This window comes from Prunus dulcis, chromosome 5 (genome assembly GCF_902201215.1).
Source record: "Prunus dulcis chromosome 5, ALMONDv2, whole genome shotgun sequence".
Lineage (NCBI taxonomy): Eukaryota > Viridiplantae > Streptophyta > Magnoliopsida > Rosales > Rosaceae > Prunus > Prunus dulcis.
Window position 1 is genome coordinate 1,681,001 of NC_047654.1, and position 16,982 is coordinate 1,697,982.

Below are 16,982 nucleotides of genomic sequence, written 5' to 3' on the forward strand. Positions count from 1 at the left end.
ATTTCTCGTCATATGAATTGATAGAAATGCCCCAATAGTTGAAGGACTTTATTATCAGAGTTCTAAACACTCAATAGCATCATTGTGCCAGATTGAAAGCCAAAACAACACCCGTTTTATCATGCTTTCCTTTGCGTCTGACCAGTATTCAACAAATTTTTACCACAATTTTTATTATGAAAGAAACTAATACAATTGGGATGAATGAGATGTCCATCAGAACCAAAATAGCACCCTTAGCACAATGGGAAAACATCAAATCAAAGCCTAAACTGCCGCATCGCTTGCTCCCTCAAAAATCTTTATGTTCCTCTCCATCCACACCACCCAAAAATTTGCTATTACAACAGATTTCCCTAATACCTAAATCCACCAACAAAATAGTTAGTCCATATGTTGATTAAGAGCATAAGGACTAACTGAGTTAATGTTCACAAAAGGTATCTTTGATCATATTCTTATTAAAAAAAAACATACATCTGTGATCATGCACTCACTATGTCACTTCATTCATACTCAGAGTAGTTAGTTATAATCAGCAGTACAACATGCCCACAACTTGCAATATCTAACCTGTTTATAAGGAACAAAGGGTAGTTTAAGTTCTATTAAATTTTGTGGGAATTCTAAATTGGGCCTTTTTGCCTGTCCATGTTCTAAAATAGCAGGAGTAGAAGCAGCTTTTCAGGAACTGCGATAATCCCTCCCCTAAAAAAAATATAAGAATTAAGGATAGATAAATAACTTACAGTCAAAGCAATCACAGGAACATTGGGAAACTGAGTCTTGAGGATACCAAGACTTTTGTAGTCAGGTCGAAAATCATGACCCCACTGGCTGCAGCAATGTGCCTCCTGTAAAATAAGCCTAAAGATTAGACACTAGAGAGATATGCAACCAACTTAGTAAACAATTGTATTAAATAAAAAATAAAAAAACCATGTAGGAGGATGATATCCTGAAAGCTTTGATGGGCAAAATGAACATATGTTACATATGACACACTCAAAATATAACACATTAATACAAACAAACAATTAACAGTAAAAAAGGTGGGAGACATGCCTAATAAAAGTAATTCACATCCTACTCAGCCCATGAAACTGGCACAGTAAACAAATTGGTACAAAACCCCACGATATCAAATACAGAGAACAAGCTGAGCTACTAAGCTACATGAAGTGTGGAAGCACCAATTACAAATCGAAGTTTGTGCCTTTCAGAACAGAATATTTGTGCAAATCACGAAGAAACCATCAGTTAACATCATGAACCTGCCCTCAAAATTAAAATTAACGACCAACATACAAGTGCATAAATATTCAATACAGCATTCTAACATTTGTTCCAAGTATTCAATAGCATACACGTAAAACTTACTAAATAAGCATATGACATGAACTTAGACGATCAAAGTGCAAGATCAAGAGATTTTTTTTTTTTTTTTTTTTTTTCTTGGCCAGAAGAAGAAGCTACTGTGTATCTTTGGTGTTCCCTGTAAGACAAAACTTCGTCCTGGTTTTACTCTAAAACATCTTTCAGTATTGATCCCCATTTTGGAGGTTCTTTGCACTAAGAGACACCACTAGACTTAACAGTACCAGTAAGCTACCAACAATGCTACATTAGCTAGCCAATTATAAGTTTATAATCCATTATGGAGCCTTCATGTCAAAATTTAAACAACTCTGTCCATAATATTATTCATCCACCATCTTCTAGAGTGGAACTCTACCAAGCTGAACATATAGGTAGGGATGATGTAGAAAATTGCTGACTTGTAACTAAAGAATGAACTTCAATTTCTATAATTCTTTTCCATTTGTATCGGAGGATACCCTAATTCTAATACTAATTTTTCAAACATAGTAGCACATCTAATCTACACATGGTCATGCCAATAATTGAAAATGCTGAGGAAGGATAGGTATCCGTAGACCAGATAAAGATTAACACGTATTGACCACAAAAAGGAAGATAAAATCATATACAAATATGCCTAGTTTGACATTAAGGTATAATGAAAAATTGAAGGTGGCATACTCACATCAATAGAAATGAGAGATAGACGACCAGCATGATGGCACTTTTCAAGTTTTGACATAAACCTCTTACTCTTTGATATCTTTTCGGGAGTCACATACAATATTTTCAAATCTCCTTCCCCCTTTTCAAGGGCCTTGTATATTAACTTCTCCTCCTCCTTACTAGTAGTTGATGTCAACATATGAGCTGGAATGCCTAAGGCTGCCAAACCCATCACCTGAAGCAATGGTAATTGTGAATAATCTGATTAAAATATTAAGGAGACAGTTCGAGTAAAGTGAAGAATAGAATTTAAGAGAACCTGGTCCTGAATCAAAGAAAGCAAAGGACTAACAACAAGAGCAACTCCATCACGAAGAATTGCTGGAAGCTGGTAACAGAGGCTTTTGCCGCCACCTGCAGCCATAATCACTAGAACATCTTTTCCACTCATGACAGCATTGATAATCTGACACCAATTAGCCACTATCAGTAAATCTAATAACAGAGATGGGAATGAGAAAAATAAATTGTACTTACAGAAACTAAAGGCAAGCCAATATAATGCTACAACTACTCAAGAGCAATCAGCAATACCATCAAAAGAATCACACCTCGTAAGGGATAAAGACAAACCATTGACAGCTCCAACTACCATATTCATCCACCACTTGAGCCAAAGCCAACATGGTTGACCCCAATGGAACTCTCACTATGGATACTAAAAACCAATACTTGTATTGGAATACAAAATTAAATCATACATCAAACTACAGTTCAGTGAATCAGCAATTGGCTCATACATAAGATTCTTAATTTCCAAGGATTAGGAATCTTTGGGAAATTTTATCATTCGGTTGTACTCTTCGCTTTCAATAAGACAAGTATTCTACAAAGCATCTACGGCAAACCAACTGTTGGTCTGAGTGTAGGGGATTGACTTTTAGAATTACAAAAGTACTGATAGGGTAATTAGTTGTAATTACGTGTAGTTTTTGTACTTGCCTTCTTTTTATTTTTCGAGTAACTGTTTTATCCACCCTTTTGAAGGAGAAGTACATACAGAATTTATCTCAAAATATTCTCTACATGTATCACAGCACCAGAGCCTACAACAAAAATATCTAGGATTTTTACTTCTTACCCACCCGTCAGTCCCTGCCCAAACCCTGGCTTTCGGTATCTTAGTTTTTGCTACCCTATTTCTCTGTGACTTTTCCAGCAAGTAGTATTCTACCCATTGCAATGGTCACATCAACCTATTCTGAGGAGAATACAGCAGCCGACACTGCTGGTTGCCACCATTGCCCCTATTTTTCTTTCTTTTTCCTGCCATTACTACTGTTTCTTCTCTTCCTGCATTTTCCGCAGCTCCCCCAATTTTTTTACCGATTGATTACTACTCTAGTTTTTTCCTACTAAATTTGAGAAGATGAGTGATGATCGAGTTATCAACTCTACTTCTGATTCTTTCTCCTCTAGCCTGTCAATCTTAATGTCTTCAACTGTGACAATGCAAAGCACCAATATGTCCATTCAGATCACAATTAATCTAGATGGTCCAGTTATTCTGTGTTGTCTGAAGTTGTAGAGATATACATCACCAGGAGAGGGAAATTGGTCTACTTAACTGAAAAATTACAGAACCAACTGAAACTGATGAGGGGTTTTACTATAGATTTGTAAAATTATTGTGCACTTATGTTCAATGTTTCACTAAAGCTCAAACATGATGTACTCAGAACATCTTACTTACAAACAGTGCTCATGCTTATTGACCACTTGCACAGGAATTTCCGCCTTAAGTGAATTTTGAAGCACAGTCTCCCCAACTAACCTGACTTAAATCATGAATTTATTCAACATCTTACAAATAAGAAGGTGATATCCTAGGGGAGTGTGTAATAACATCCTTCTTATTTTGAATTTTTTTACTAGAGAGCTTACAATTTAATAATATCAAACAAAGTAGCTGAAAATTTGAAAAAGAAAATCCATAGGCCGAAGTCACCTCTCGCTGATTTGCACGATATGCGGATATGCCAAATATATTGAACCTAGTATCATCAGCTTGAGAATCCCACTCAAATGGCCCAGACCAGTCTTCCACATTAGTTGAAGCGCCATTAACAGGATAACCTGATTCTTTACATGCTTCAAGTATAGCCTTCAATTCAGATTGCCTTTCATATAACCTCTCCTGTTGGTCAAGCAATATCTTGATTTGGTCTGAGAAACGAGACATATGCATAAATCACACTGTACTCTGAATATGAAAGAAAAAAGTGAAAGAGCTTCTGTAACTCATTCATGGGGGATTCTCTCAGAATACTCATATCTTTCTTACTGATTTTAAATCAGAAAATACTATCTCCATTGATTACCAAAACATAAAAGTCAAATGCATTAAAAGCCTAAGATACAAATTAGACTCGACGAAACGAAAGCCAACAGTAAGAAACTTGAAGCATGAGTTGAACCTAATATAACTATAAATAAAGGGCAGCCTGGTGCACGAGGTACCTAGCAAGCAGCAATAAAATGACTGAATTTCACACTCTCCTAGATTCCTCTGGAATTAATCCATCAATATTTTTCAGAAAACAGCGGCTACACTAACAATTATATGAACAAACTTAACATTTTGCACTCAAATGTCCTCCAGCATTATAAAAAAAAGATTGAATTTTACCCAACTTCAAATAATGCCAATATACTTTCCCATTAGTCAACATTCTTCATGAACAATTATTCCACTTAAATACTTTTTTTCTGATTTATCATAATCCTCAGGATTAGGTTTCAAATTAAAGCTAAGAAAATTAATATCACGCCGAAAAAAAAAAAATAAGAGAGAGAGAGAGAGAGAGAGAGAGAGAGAGAGGGCTTAGGATAAGCACCTTGGACGCCTTGAATTTCAACCTCAACGTTTAGCAGCTCTTCTGCTAATATCTCTTCAGTTTCCATTTCAAGTCCTTATGCGAGAGAGAGAGACTGGGAACAGCGAGTGTAATGTACAGTTTCAGCAGGCGAATTGTGGCAATTATAATTTACAAATTATAATGGAGAGTTTCTTCTGGGAAGCAAGGGAGAAGTGAAGTGCTGCTTCAACTATGTATAGAGCAACTCAAGCGAGCGACTGCAAGCATTTTAATGTTTTTTATTTCCATTTTTCCCGGGGCTTTGTTGTTGGCGCTACCAGCCCAGTGGAACCAGCCCAGTGGCTTGTTCCACATGCGCCCAGCCCAACTTACATATCTAGCTAGTTGCACAAGCCCGGCCAACGAAGAAACTATCTTCCAATTTCCAATTGTAATTATTTATTTATTAGTGGACTCGTGTGGTCTTCTCCTTTATATATGAGAATATATAATTAGGGTAAATTCTAATTTGGTATCCTGTGGTCTCACTCGTAAGGCCATCTCCGGCTATAGGGCTAAATGCTAAAAATTTAGCCGTTCAAAATATTAATTTTTTAAAGAATAGTGCATGACTAAATTTTTCTAAAGAAATGCTAACAACTTTCTTTTTTGGACCTTCTCTCTTCTCTTCATGACATGTGTCACTTCTCTTTCACTTAAATCAATGTTTTTAATTACAGAAAAAATATTAATTGTGTTTCCATATTTGCCCTTGATAAACAAGTCCAATTCTCCTGTTTCGTTTATCAACGTGGAAAACACAAAAACTAATTCTTAAGGATTTTTTTTTGGGGTCAAAAGTAATTCTAAAAGATAAAACAAAAATCAGACCCCAAAAAAAAAAAAAAAATACTCAACTACGCCGGCGAACCCCTTCCTCCCCGCCGCCGGAAACACCTTCTTTTCTCTCTCTTTCCCACATTAGATATGGATCCATATCAAACAAGATAAATTATTTAGACTTAAAAAGCAATTTATGAACTTTCCAATCACTTAAGACTTAAAAAGCAATGATGTATGTTGAAGAAGGGATGAGAACATAGCATAACCCATGGATGTTCAGGAGCAAGAAGACATCTTTTGCTCTTAACATGTGTCTGCCAAAACGCCAAACTGTACCAAATCGAAGGAAATCTGATACGTGCTTTCTACCTCCAATTACATATTTTGGGTCATAGAATTATATGAGAGAGATCCAGATCTGGTGTGGAACACACAGAGAGAGAGAGAGAGAGAGAGAGAGAGAGAGAGAGAGAGAGAGGAGAGGAGGCTTTGCTGCCGCCAGGGTGGGGTGGAAGACGAGGTTGGGTGTGGAGCTTTGGTGGCTGTTCATTTTATGCGTTCAATTACTTCTTTTTGTTTATGCGTTCAAAACTTTAATTTAATTTAATTTATTTCATATTTCATATTTCCATCCTCTCTTTTTTTGGGTCTGATTGTTGTTTTATCTTTAAGAATTAGGTTTTGTGTTTTCCACGACGATAAAAGAAACAGGAGAATTGAACTGGTTTATCAAGGACAAATATGGAAACACAATTAATATTTTTTTTTTGTAATTAAAAGCATTAATTTAAATGAAAGAGAAGTGACACATGTCATGAAGAGAAGAGAGAATGTCCAAAAGAGAAGGTTAGAGAGAAGGTTGCTAGCATTCCCCATTTTTCTATCTCCAGCCATGCAGGGCTATATTTTAGGGTCCTTCATATTTTATTATTTTGAGAAAAACTATGGTACAACACTATACATTCCACAATTATATATTGTTTAACTTAATTAAACTACTATTTTCCGGGCTATGATTTTCGAGTGACACATGTCGGTCCGGGAACAACTATCTAGATTTCATATAGATTTTTGTTGACGTGGCACCTCTTATCTTCATCTTCAAATGTCAATAAATGGAGTGTTTTCGATTCAATATCTCACAACTTCATCTCATTCCTTTGTAATTCCTATATTCTTCTACACTTTTTCAACCAACTCTACAATGGATTCCAACTTGGATTCCGAATGGGAGGAGCGCAGACGCCAAATGATTGAAGAAGGTGATGCTCGAATGAGCACAAATACACAACTTGCGGCTACTGTAGCAACATTATGGACTCATGAGCAAATACAACAACAAGCCCCGTGGGGTGGCTTTGTTGTTGGTCACAGTAACAAACGTAGGGGACGAGCTTTTAGGCATCAAAAATTGATGATGGACTACTTCGTCCAAAATCACGTCTACGCTCCTGAGGACTTCAGACGTCGATTCCAGATGAGGCGTCATGTCTTCCTTGGTTTGGTAAATGGTATCTCAAATGTCAACCCCTACTTCAGACATACAACTGATGCCACAGGTAGTCTCAGTTTCTCACCCCACCAAAAGCTTACAAGTGCACTCCAAGTGTTGGCATATGCAAGCTCAACAAATCAAATCGATGAATCCATGAGGATGTCTGAGTCAACATCCATTGAGAACCTTGGGGAATTTTGTCGTACAATTGTTCACACATACAGGGATGAGTACCTCCGACAACCACCACATGAGGACCTAAATATGTCTTTCTTCTTCAGCCATCTGTCTTTCTTCCTAAACCCATAAGTATAGTACATGTTGATCACTTTAATATTAAAAATATATACATTTAAAAGCTTCTAACACAACTGCATTTAAAACCCGAATTTTAGAGGTAATTAATATAAGATCTTCCTCTTCTATTATGCTCATGAAATTAGGATTTGGATCCTCTGTTTAGATTTTATGTGCGAGCATCTACTTGACTAATATAAAACTGCCACATCAATTATAATACAATTCAACGGTGAAAAGAACTGCCACACCGCATATGGTAGTAAATCAAAAAATATATATACATGGATACATTTTTGCCAAACAGACAAAAAGCTCATTTTTATTTTTGTCGGTCAAAATAATTAAAGTTTATTTTACTATCATATAGATCATGAATGAGGGTTTAAAGTATCAATTACCATTTATCATTGGATTAATCCAATAACCTTTATTAAAAATTTAAAATGCTCATATCTTCTCATTTTTATGTCCTTAAGCGAGCGGGAGTGTTCTTACAGTATATTCATATAAATGTGCATATAGATACTCCCTAATTAACATTATTGGTGAGACCTCTCCATCATAAATGACACAGGATGTGATGATGTATTTTTCGTGAGCAATAAGAAGTTGCCGCTAAATAAAAGGAAGGATTTGGTTGCTTGCTTTGTCTCCACGACATCCTACTAGCCAATGCCATTCATCTGTGAATGCGATGAAGCGAATATATGGACAGTATAAAAAGCCAATTTGGCAACTATATATAATTGATACCAAACTCACGTGTCCCCGTTTTTATGTGGATCATCGCCGTTACCTTGAATCCCACGCAACCTCACCGTACTTGCTGCCCAAGAAAATTCTAGAATACCAAAAAGGCCGTAACGTATATTGTAATCCACTTGGAGAGCTTAATTACAAAAAGACTCATCATGTCAACTGTCCTCCTCACACATTGTAATTGTATATAGAAAAAAAGAAGGGTAAAAGTGGAAGGATGTTTTTCTGTTTCTGGGATGGAACGTGTCAAAATCAGAGCCATACGTTCATTGTCACCAAACTCACATGATTTGAGTTTGAGTAGGCGAATTGCAATCTGTCCTTCCCAAACCTTCATTAAATAAATAAGTCGGTATTTAAAAGCCCACGCCGACTCTTTAAACCCCTCCTCATACGCCGACTTCACCTCGTCCTGAAAAACCCTAAACCCTAAAAAAGTCCTGACACAACAGAAAACAATCAAACAAACCAACCCCCTCTCTCTCTCTCTCTCTCTCTCTCTCTCTCTCTCTCTCTCTCTCTCTCTCTCTCTATACCGATCATGAGCATGATGCTGGTGAGTCGAAGACACCTGGCGAAATCCATGGTTGGCGTCGCAGGAGGCACAATACGTCTCTTCTCCAGCGCAACAACTACTGCTTGTAGTGTCACCGGAGCAGCAGCAGCAGCCAAACAGTCTACGAGGATGGGTGTTCCTACGTGGACGAAGAGCGGCGCCGTTTACTGGGTTCAGATGGATTGTGGGGCCCGGAGTGCCGGCACCGTGGCGCTGGGTGGCAAGGCCGACTACGAGGAAGAGAAGAAACAGCATGCAGCAGATCATGGCTCCAAGCCTTCCGTTGATAACGGTTCTGGCAATAAGGATGAGAAAGGGATCGCCAGTTATTGGGGCGTGGGCCCCACCAAGCTTACCAAGGAAGATGGCACCCAATGGAAATGGACTTGCTTTAGAGTATGTACCTTTTTCTTTATTTTTCTCTCAAACTGCAATCGTGTTTTTGTGTCTTTTTTAGGGTTAAAAACTTTTTTCTACTCGAGAAATTTCAATTTGGTCATTAAGAAAATAAATTTAATCGATAAAGTTTAAAATTTGCAGCGATCAAATTAAAATTTTCGTATAAAACTCAATGACTAAAAAAGTTTCTACCCCTGTTTTAAAATTATTTTTAATGTGAATTTTGCTGATGGTTTTGTGAAATATTAATTTGAAGCCATGGGAGACGTACAAAGCCGACGTCTCGATAGATCTGAATAAGCATCACGTGCCAACGACTTTCTTGGACAAAATGGCTTACTGGACCGTCAAGTCTCTCCGATGGCCTACTGACCTATTCTTTCAGGTATATATCACATAATTAATTAAATTTTATTTATTTGACTATATTTATATATTTATATATTTTAATAAAATTTTCATTGTTCAGAATCACTATATTTATATATGGTAAGCCTCACAATCGGCTCATATTTGAATCAATAATCAAACATATTTACTAAAACACTCTTTTCACTTTGGAAAAATCCTATCATTTTTACTTCTTTTTTTTTTTGGAAATTAATAAATGATAATAATAATAATAATAGTTAATGTAATTTCTTGAAAAAAAGAAATTGTTGTAACATGAAACTTGGTGGTGATCAGAGACGGTATGGGTGCCGAGCAATGATGCTAGAAACTGTGGCAGCAGTGCCTGGGATGGTAGGAGGGATGCTGCTGCACTGCAAGTCCTTGAGGCGGTTCGAGCACAGCGGAGGGTGGATCAAAGCCCTCCTGGAAGAAGCAGAGAACGAGCGAATGCACCTCATGACCTTCATGGAAGTAGCCAAGCCCAAGTGGTACGAGCGTGCCTTAGTTGTCACAGTTCAAGGTGTCTTCTTCAATGCTTACTTGTTGGGGTATCTGCTCTCGCCTAAATTCGCTCATCGAATGGTCGGGTACCTTGAGGAAGAAGCAATCCACTCCTACACTGAGTTCCTCAAGGAGTTAGATAAAGGGAACATAGAGAATGTGCCAGCTCCTGCCATTGCTATTGATTATTGGCAGCTCCCACCTAACTCTACGTTGAGAGATGTTGTCACGGTTGTTAGGGCAGATGAGGCACATCATCGAGATGTCAATCACTTTGCATCGGTAGAAAGCTACTATCAATTAATTTACTGCTTATTAAAACTCAATTAGGCCCTATATGTTATTAATTAATTAGTTAATTTCAATTTTGCAGGACATACACTATCATGGCCGCCAACTGAAAGAATCTCCGGCCCCAATTGGTTACCACTAGGGCTGGACAACCTGACCCAACCCGCACCGATTGCCAGAAACCGCCTGACAACAAATGATCATGATACCTTCTATTTAAAGTTTTGGGTCAAGTGATACTATTAGAGATCAGATGGGTAATACTACTGCAGGTGCTAAATAAACCTGCCCTTTGTCTACTATCAACTTCATTGTACACACTATGGAAATCGATTTCTTGGTTTTGATACTTTTTTTTTTTTTCCTTCTAAAAAGTACAGTTTTTACAAAAATTTTCCACTTCTAATCTACCAGGGTTTGATTTGGGTTAGCTATATATACATGGCGACAGCCAAATCCAATTGCTTTGAGCCTTGGACAAGCATGGCACAAGAGAAAGGAGGTTTTTATTTACTTGACAAAATTTTGTATTCGGGTCATATCTTAAAGTTTTGTAGACTATCAATACTTGCACGTAGGAAGGCTACAAAGGCTTTAAGACAGCGTCTTTGACGTACTTCACCACACCATCCTTGCTTTCATAATCTTAATTTATTTTACCTTTATTTACCTATTATCCTTCAAATTTATTTTATATATTATTTATATTATAAAGGGTTTTGTTTTTAATTTTACGAAAAAGGAAAAACTATAATTTTTATAACAGTTTGAAATGCAGAGAATAATGCTCTGTTTCTTGACATTATTGTTGGTGAGTACAGTGCTCTATATAAATACAACTTCAAATGGACCAATTGAATATTTACAACAATGTAAGCATTAGAGGTTGTCCAGCGTGCTTTCTATCTATCTCAGGCAAATATAGATTCGACTTCATGTGATGGCCATTAATAATCTTCATTCATAAAATAATATATACCTAGAAACTATAAGGTAAATGAGATATTATCTGCTGCTTCTAATAATACTCTTAACATTACTAATGTGTACTTTTATGTCCTGGGTTTTACTTGGTTGCTTGCAATTGCTTTATAAATTATACTTGAAGAAACACTATGTTTGTCCTGCTTGAATTGGAACTTTGTTTATTTTTTTTTAAATATCTTATCCTAATCATGTTTTGTAGGCTAAGCTCTATTTATTTGATGGCTGATGTGGCAATTTGACATTTATACAGTTTTACACTCCACCTGATATGTCAAATCAAATTATTATTTTATTACATTTTAGTGTACGTTTACGTATTAGTAATGGAGAAAGTAAGGAATTAGAGAATTTAGGAATCGGGGAAGTACTGAATCGATATGGAAAGAATCATTCCCATTAAGCTGTTTACTAAACATATGGAATTAGTAAAGGAATGAGGTTGATTCCCATTGTTATTGTTTACTAATTTTCATGAATCAAAATCAAAATTAATTTGATTACTAAAATGCCCTGCACATTTTCACCACAACACATATATAATTCTCAAATTGGCTAAGGAGAGAAAACTAATCCTACAACCTAACCAGTAAGGCGGTGTAAATATGAGGAATCAATATGCTAAACAAGATGAACAAAAAGAGCCCAGTTCAATGATAATGTCGATAGATAGGGTAGGCAAATAGGAATGGGAAGGAAATCATTTTTGGAAGTTCTTGGCATAAGTGTTTTTTTTTTTTAAAAAAAAAAAAAAATAGTTTGGTGTGTTTTGGAATTATGGTAGTGGTAAGGGTATTTTTGGAAGTTATTAAGGGAAAACAAGAATAGGAATTGTATCGACTACTCTCATCTAGTTGATCTGATACCTAGTTTTGAGAGGAAGTGATTACGGATTTTGAGGCGGAGCTCACTTATTTTTTCATTCCTAATTGCAAGTAAACGCATGGTGAAGTCAGGAATGGAAAACATTCCCTTTCCTTCCATTCCCATTACTGATACGTAAACATTTAGTGTTGATTTAAATCGGAACTAACTTGGAAGAAGAAAAGACAAAAGAAGGAAAAATTTTGTCACAGTCAAATCATCTATATATAAAGCAAAAGGCAGAGAATGATGGTGAAATATTCAAAATACCAGAAAATGCCCTCGGTTAATGCAAACATTAAGAAATTATTAATTAAATAAGAATCATGTGGTAAATTCACACTTTTTCATATTAAAAAATTTAAATTAAAACAAAAATAAGATAATGGATCCTATTTTTATGAAGCACAACTACCCATTATATTTTTTAATTCTAAAATAAATTTAAATTTTTTTTTAAAAAACCTCTTGTAAACACGGAAGCACGTGCAAAGCGACTAGTTCAAGATCAAGAAGAAAAAGTAAAAAAGGAAAATAATAAATGAAAGTAACAGCTAGCTGTCCTTAAAAATAAAATAAAATATTTATTTGAAATCTTGCTTTTGGAATGTCAAAAGTAATGGCTAAACCTCTAGCATTCATTTCACATTAGCTTTGACAATTTAGTTGGAGTGATGTGAGATATTATTTCTAGCCAGTAAATATTTATGTGGCACTTTTGACACAGCGGTTGGAGATACTCTTATTTTCCTTTTTTACTTTTTCTTCTTTATCTTGAATGATTTGACTGTTACAAATTTTTTCCTTCTTTCTCTTTTCAATTTAATTTCCAATTTAAATTAAACACTAAAATATAATAAAATAATAATTTAATTTGACATATTAGGTAGAGTGTAAAACTTTGTAAATGTCAAATTGTGAAATTGGTACTTACGTGACAAGGGGTAACTTTTACAACACTTAAACAAAATGCAACAATCTTCACACATTTTAGACCTTGACTAAATACACTTATGACTAATCAACTGCTAGGCATGAACAACCACAATCAAGAATACACACAGAGCATGCCACAATGCACCTGCAACCCTAGAAGATTACTAGTGACAACCTAGGCACTCAGAAGGACCCGTCAATCTAGGCATCCCATGTGTTAGCAACAACTATGGTGAAAGTGTGTGAAATCATCATAATCAAGTAAACATCAAACAATAGATAATGATGACTAGTCAACTATAAGGACACAAACCCAGAATTCATACAATGACTACTCAACCATCAAGAACACAAACCCAGAATTCATACGATGACTGGTCAATCACAATTCATACGATGACTAGTCAACCACAATTCATACGATGACTGGTCAATCACAATTCATACGATGACTAGTCAACCACAATTCATACGATGACTAGTCAACCACCAAGAACACAAACCCAGAATTCATAAGATGACTAGTCAACCACCAAGAATAGAAACCCAGAAAAATTACAAAGATGCAATCAGAAATTGTTCACCCAGAAACCTATCATTGGGAAAAACTGGAGGTCATCAACCGACCAGGCAATCCACTAAGTAGAAAAAGATTCTTACAAAGGAACACAAGCAAGCTCAAGAAAAACCTAGATCTATTTAGGAAGATGAGCTATACCTCCTTTGTGCAATCTTCTTCTCCAACTTAGCAAAGCTTGAAGCTCAGTTCTTCATGGCAATGGCAGCTCCTTCTCCAGCTCATTCATCCCATGGCACTAGCTTGAAAGCTCTGACTCAAACATAAATCAAAATTTGGATTCAAAGGAGAATGACCAATTTCTTCAAGAAACCATACTCTTGAAGAAATCAACCTTGAATCTGACCTAGATATATATGAGAGAGTGTTTGATCTAGCAAGATGAGGTTTTCATATTTCAAATGCAGTTTTCAAAAAGAAACATTTTGGAAAACTCAAATATGAAAAATATGAAGGTTACACTTGAGGAAGAAGAGAAAGTTTACAGAGAAACTTTCCAAAACTTGCCTACAAAAGTGACGACTGCCAAATGAGGAATCCTTTGGCCTTTACACCCAAAAATTCCTTATGTCAGAATCGACGCATGGCAGCAGAGAGAGAAAGAAGAATATGACAAAATAGTTGGTTATCTAGCTGGAAATCCTACAGAGCAAGGATGACTAGTCATACGAGAAACAGATGACTAGTCATCATTTTATGAAATCAATTTAATGCAATGTGATGCAATGCACAATTTACCTTTGTCAATTTGCTTGAACCTCCATAGAATAGTTGTTAGTTCAGAACACCTAGAGAAACTATTCTTAATATAAACTTGAGCTTGATAAAAACAATAAAAATCATATTACAAAATTGTCAAGGGAAGCCAAAAGAAAAACTCAAAATGCATACATTAACAAATTGCCACAATAGTCATAAAATTTAAATTTGATGTTTGGTATTTGACATATCTCTAAGGTAAAACCTACAATTTGTGCCTTTTTTTATATAATATTGGTAGGTCTAATTATTGTATCTTATTACTACACTAGTTTACAAATAGCTTGCAGTTGTCACCTTTTAAAGTTTATGGGTTCCTCTGTTTCAAGCTGCAGAAAAATAAAAATGTTTTCTCAACCTTAGATTGTAATAAAGCTAGCAAAGTATACGAAGCATTATGAGTCAGCTATTATTCTCATATCAACATCAAATGCACGTGAACCTTTCTGATAGCATCTCAAATCCTTCGCGCATGTTAATGGCTTCATGTCACTCTCATATGCTCGTCTCCATATGCTAGCTAAAGCTCTCAACGTACTTGAAGGCTTTGTCTCCTCATAGCAAAGGTGACCATGTTGATGAGGATGGAGCAACAGCCAAACAGAAGAACAAGAAGAGTAAAACATGCATGTGATGTCTGGTACAATAGAGCCTCTGTCTTCTCAACGGCGTCAACAGGTACTAGTATAAGGCCCTGTCTTATCAACGGCCCTTCAACGGAAAGCCACTCGCGTGAAGGCTGCCTTTCTCTCAATTCTCTTAACTTTTTCCCTTTGTTTGAACCTCAATACTTGAGATGCCAACGCCAAGGAGTGGACGCCATCGATTCTTCAAAGAGAATCCAACTGTCTAAATGTTTTGATTTACCATGTTAATAATTTTTAAAGTGCTGAACTTTTGCACTTCTGGAAGAGCTTGTTGATTGTGATGAATTTTTTATTTTTATTTTTGGAATAAAAAAAGAGCATAGAAATGATATTCGTGCTTATTCTTCTTTTAAATTTTCTCATCAGAGAATGGTACTCTTGGCATTTTCCACATGAAAGTTTGTTGATCAGTATGGCAATTTTTATTTGTATTTTTTTTGACATAATCAGGATGACAAAATTAAGAAAACCAAACGAAAGAAAAAATGTACTCATTTGTTCTTATCAATCAATTTGCAGGGCATTAAAAACCAGGGGAAACATACCCAAATATGGACCAGGGACTGATATTCCATTCATCTTTTATTGGTCGAGCATCTGCGCGGAACAAGGGATGAATGGCTCGTTATCTTGCAAACAAGTGTTCTATTGCAAAATATTGGCTTCTCTATATAAACTCCCCAACCCACCACCTTCACTCTCACCCCTCATCCCAGCCTTATCATTAATTCCATTTCATCATGAATTATACTATATATTATTTGAAGCTCTTGGACTCCAACGTGACTCCAACACTCTACTCCGGTATATTATGGAGGATAGTTTGGGAGACTACAATCAAATGTGTCTGCCTCCTCATTGGTGTATCTTGTGCAAAATATGTTTATAAAAAATTAAAAAAGAGGCACAATCTGGAAACATTAGTTAGATATATTTATACATTTCTGCAAGGATTCAGTCATATTAGTGCTTCAAAATAAAATCCCAAACAATATTGCAACAGGTTGAGCAACATAAAATGAAACAAGAATGTTTTTAATTTTACTCACGGTCCACACTGAGGCAATTTATCAGCGGCACCACATCCCCAGATAAATTTTGGAATCTAAAAAGTACAATAAATGAGAAAGCTTTTGTCTACTCAACAAAGATTTGTCTTCTCTACGGGTACAATAGAAGTGTCTTCTCAACGGGTACCATAGAGCCACTCACGTGAAGGCTGTGGTCATGAAAGACACTCAACCAGAGAAGTATTTTCAATTCTGACGACTATTTTCAGTTCTTCCCCTTTTTTTAGAAATTTTTTTTTTTTTTTGGATACTATTCCTCTTAAGAAAAAATTTGAGATTTGGTACAAAGAAGAAAATCAAATGTGTCTGCCTCCTCATTGCTGTATCTTGTGCAAAATATGTTTATAAAAAATTTAAAAAGAGGCACAATCTGGAAACATTAGTTAGATATATTTATACATTTCTACAAGGATTCAGTCATATTAGTGCTTCGAAATAAAATCCCAAACAATATTGCATCAGGTTGAGCAACATAAAATGAAACTCTAGAATGTTTTTAATAATTTACTCAAATAAATTGTTGTGGTCCAATCTCCTGTAATAATTTGCACTAATTAAAGGAAGTAATGACGAGTTCAATAAGCAAACCAGTAACATCAGGTTCAATTATAAAGAAGGTTTTAACTAAGTTATTAGCCATTTACTGTAAACAAGATGGCACAGTAGCAGACCCAATTTCTAAAAATAACAATAGCACAAATTAAAAATAAGCAGCAAATTGC

The 16,982-nt window shown here is 35.8% G+C and overlaps 3 protein-coding genes across 3 annotated transcripts in view; 2 read left to right on the forward strand and 1 right to left on the reverse strand.

Moving 5' to 3' along the window:
- Positions 1-5,132, reverse strand: part of LOC117627516 (ATP-dependent DNA helicase Q-like 2) — a 17,289-nt gene extending 12,157 nt beyond the window's left edge. Inside the window, exons 1-5 of the mRNA XM_034359637.1 lie at positions 4,926-5,132; positions 4,037-4,254; positions 2,348-2,494; positions 2,048-2,263; positions 750-854 (exon numbers count right to left, since the gene is read on the reverse strand). Of these exons, the coding sequence (XP_034215528.1) occupies positions 750-854; positions 2,048-2,263; positions 2,348-2,494; positions 4,037-4,254; positions 4,926-4,992 (753 nt within the window). The 5' untranslated portion in view covers positions 4,993-5,132. The remainder of the gene's footprint in view (positions 1-749; positions 855-2,047; positions 2,264-2,347; positions 2,495-4,036; positions 4,255-4,925) is intronic.
- Positions 5,133-6,933: 1,801 nt separating this feature from the next.
- Positions 6,934-7,533, forward strand: LOC117627517. Its single transcript, XM_034359638.1, has one exon. It carries the CDS (start codon positions 6,934-6,936, stop codon positions 7,531-7,533), a length of 600 nt encoding a protein of 199 aa, XP_034215529.1.
- Positions 7,534-8,648: 1,115 nt separating this feature from the next.
- Positions 8,649-10,921, forward strand: LOC117629216 (ubiquinol oxidase 2, mitochondrial-like). The gene is made up of 4 exons (XM_034361732.1): positions 8,649-9,235; positions 9,495-9,623; positions 9,926-10,414; positions 10,506-10,921. The coding sequence occupies exons 1-4, from the start codon at positions 8,825-8,827 to the stop codon at positions 10,563-10,565; spliced, it is 1,089 nt and encodes a 362-aa protein (XP_034217623.1). The 5' UTR covers positions 8,649-8,824; the 3' UTR covers positions 10,566-10,921.
- The last annotated feature ends 6,061 nt before the right edge of the window (positions 10,922-16,982 follow it).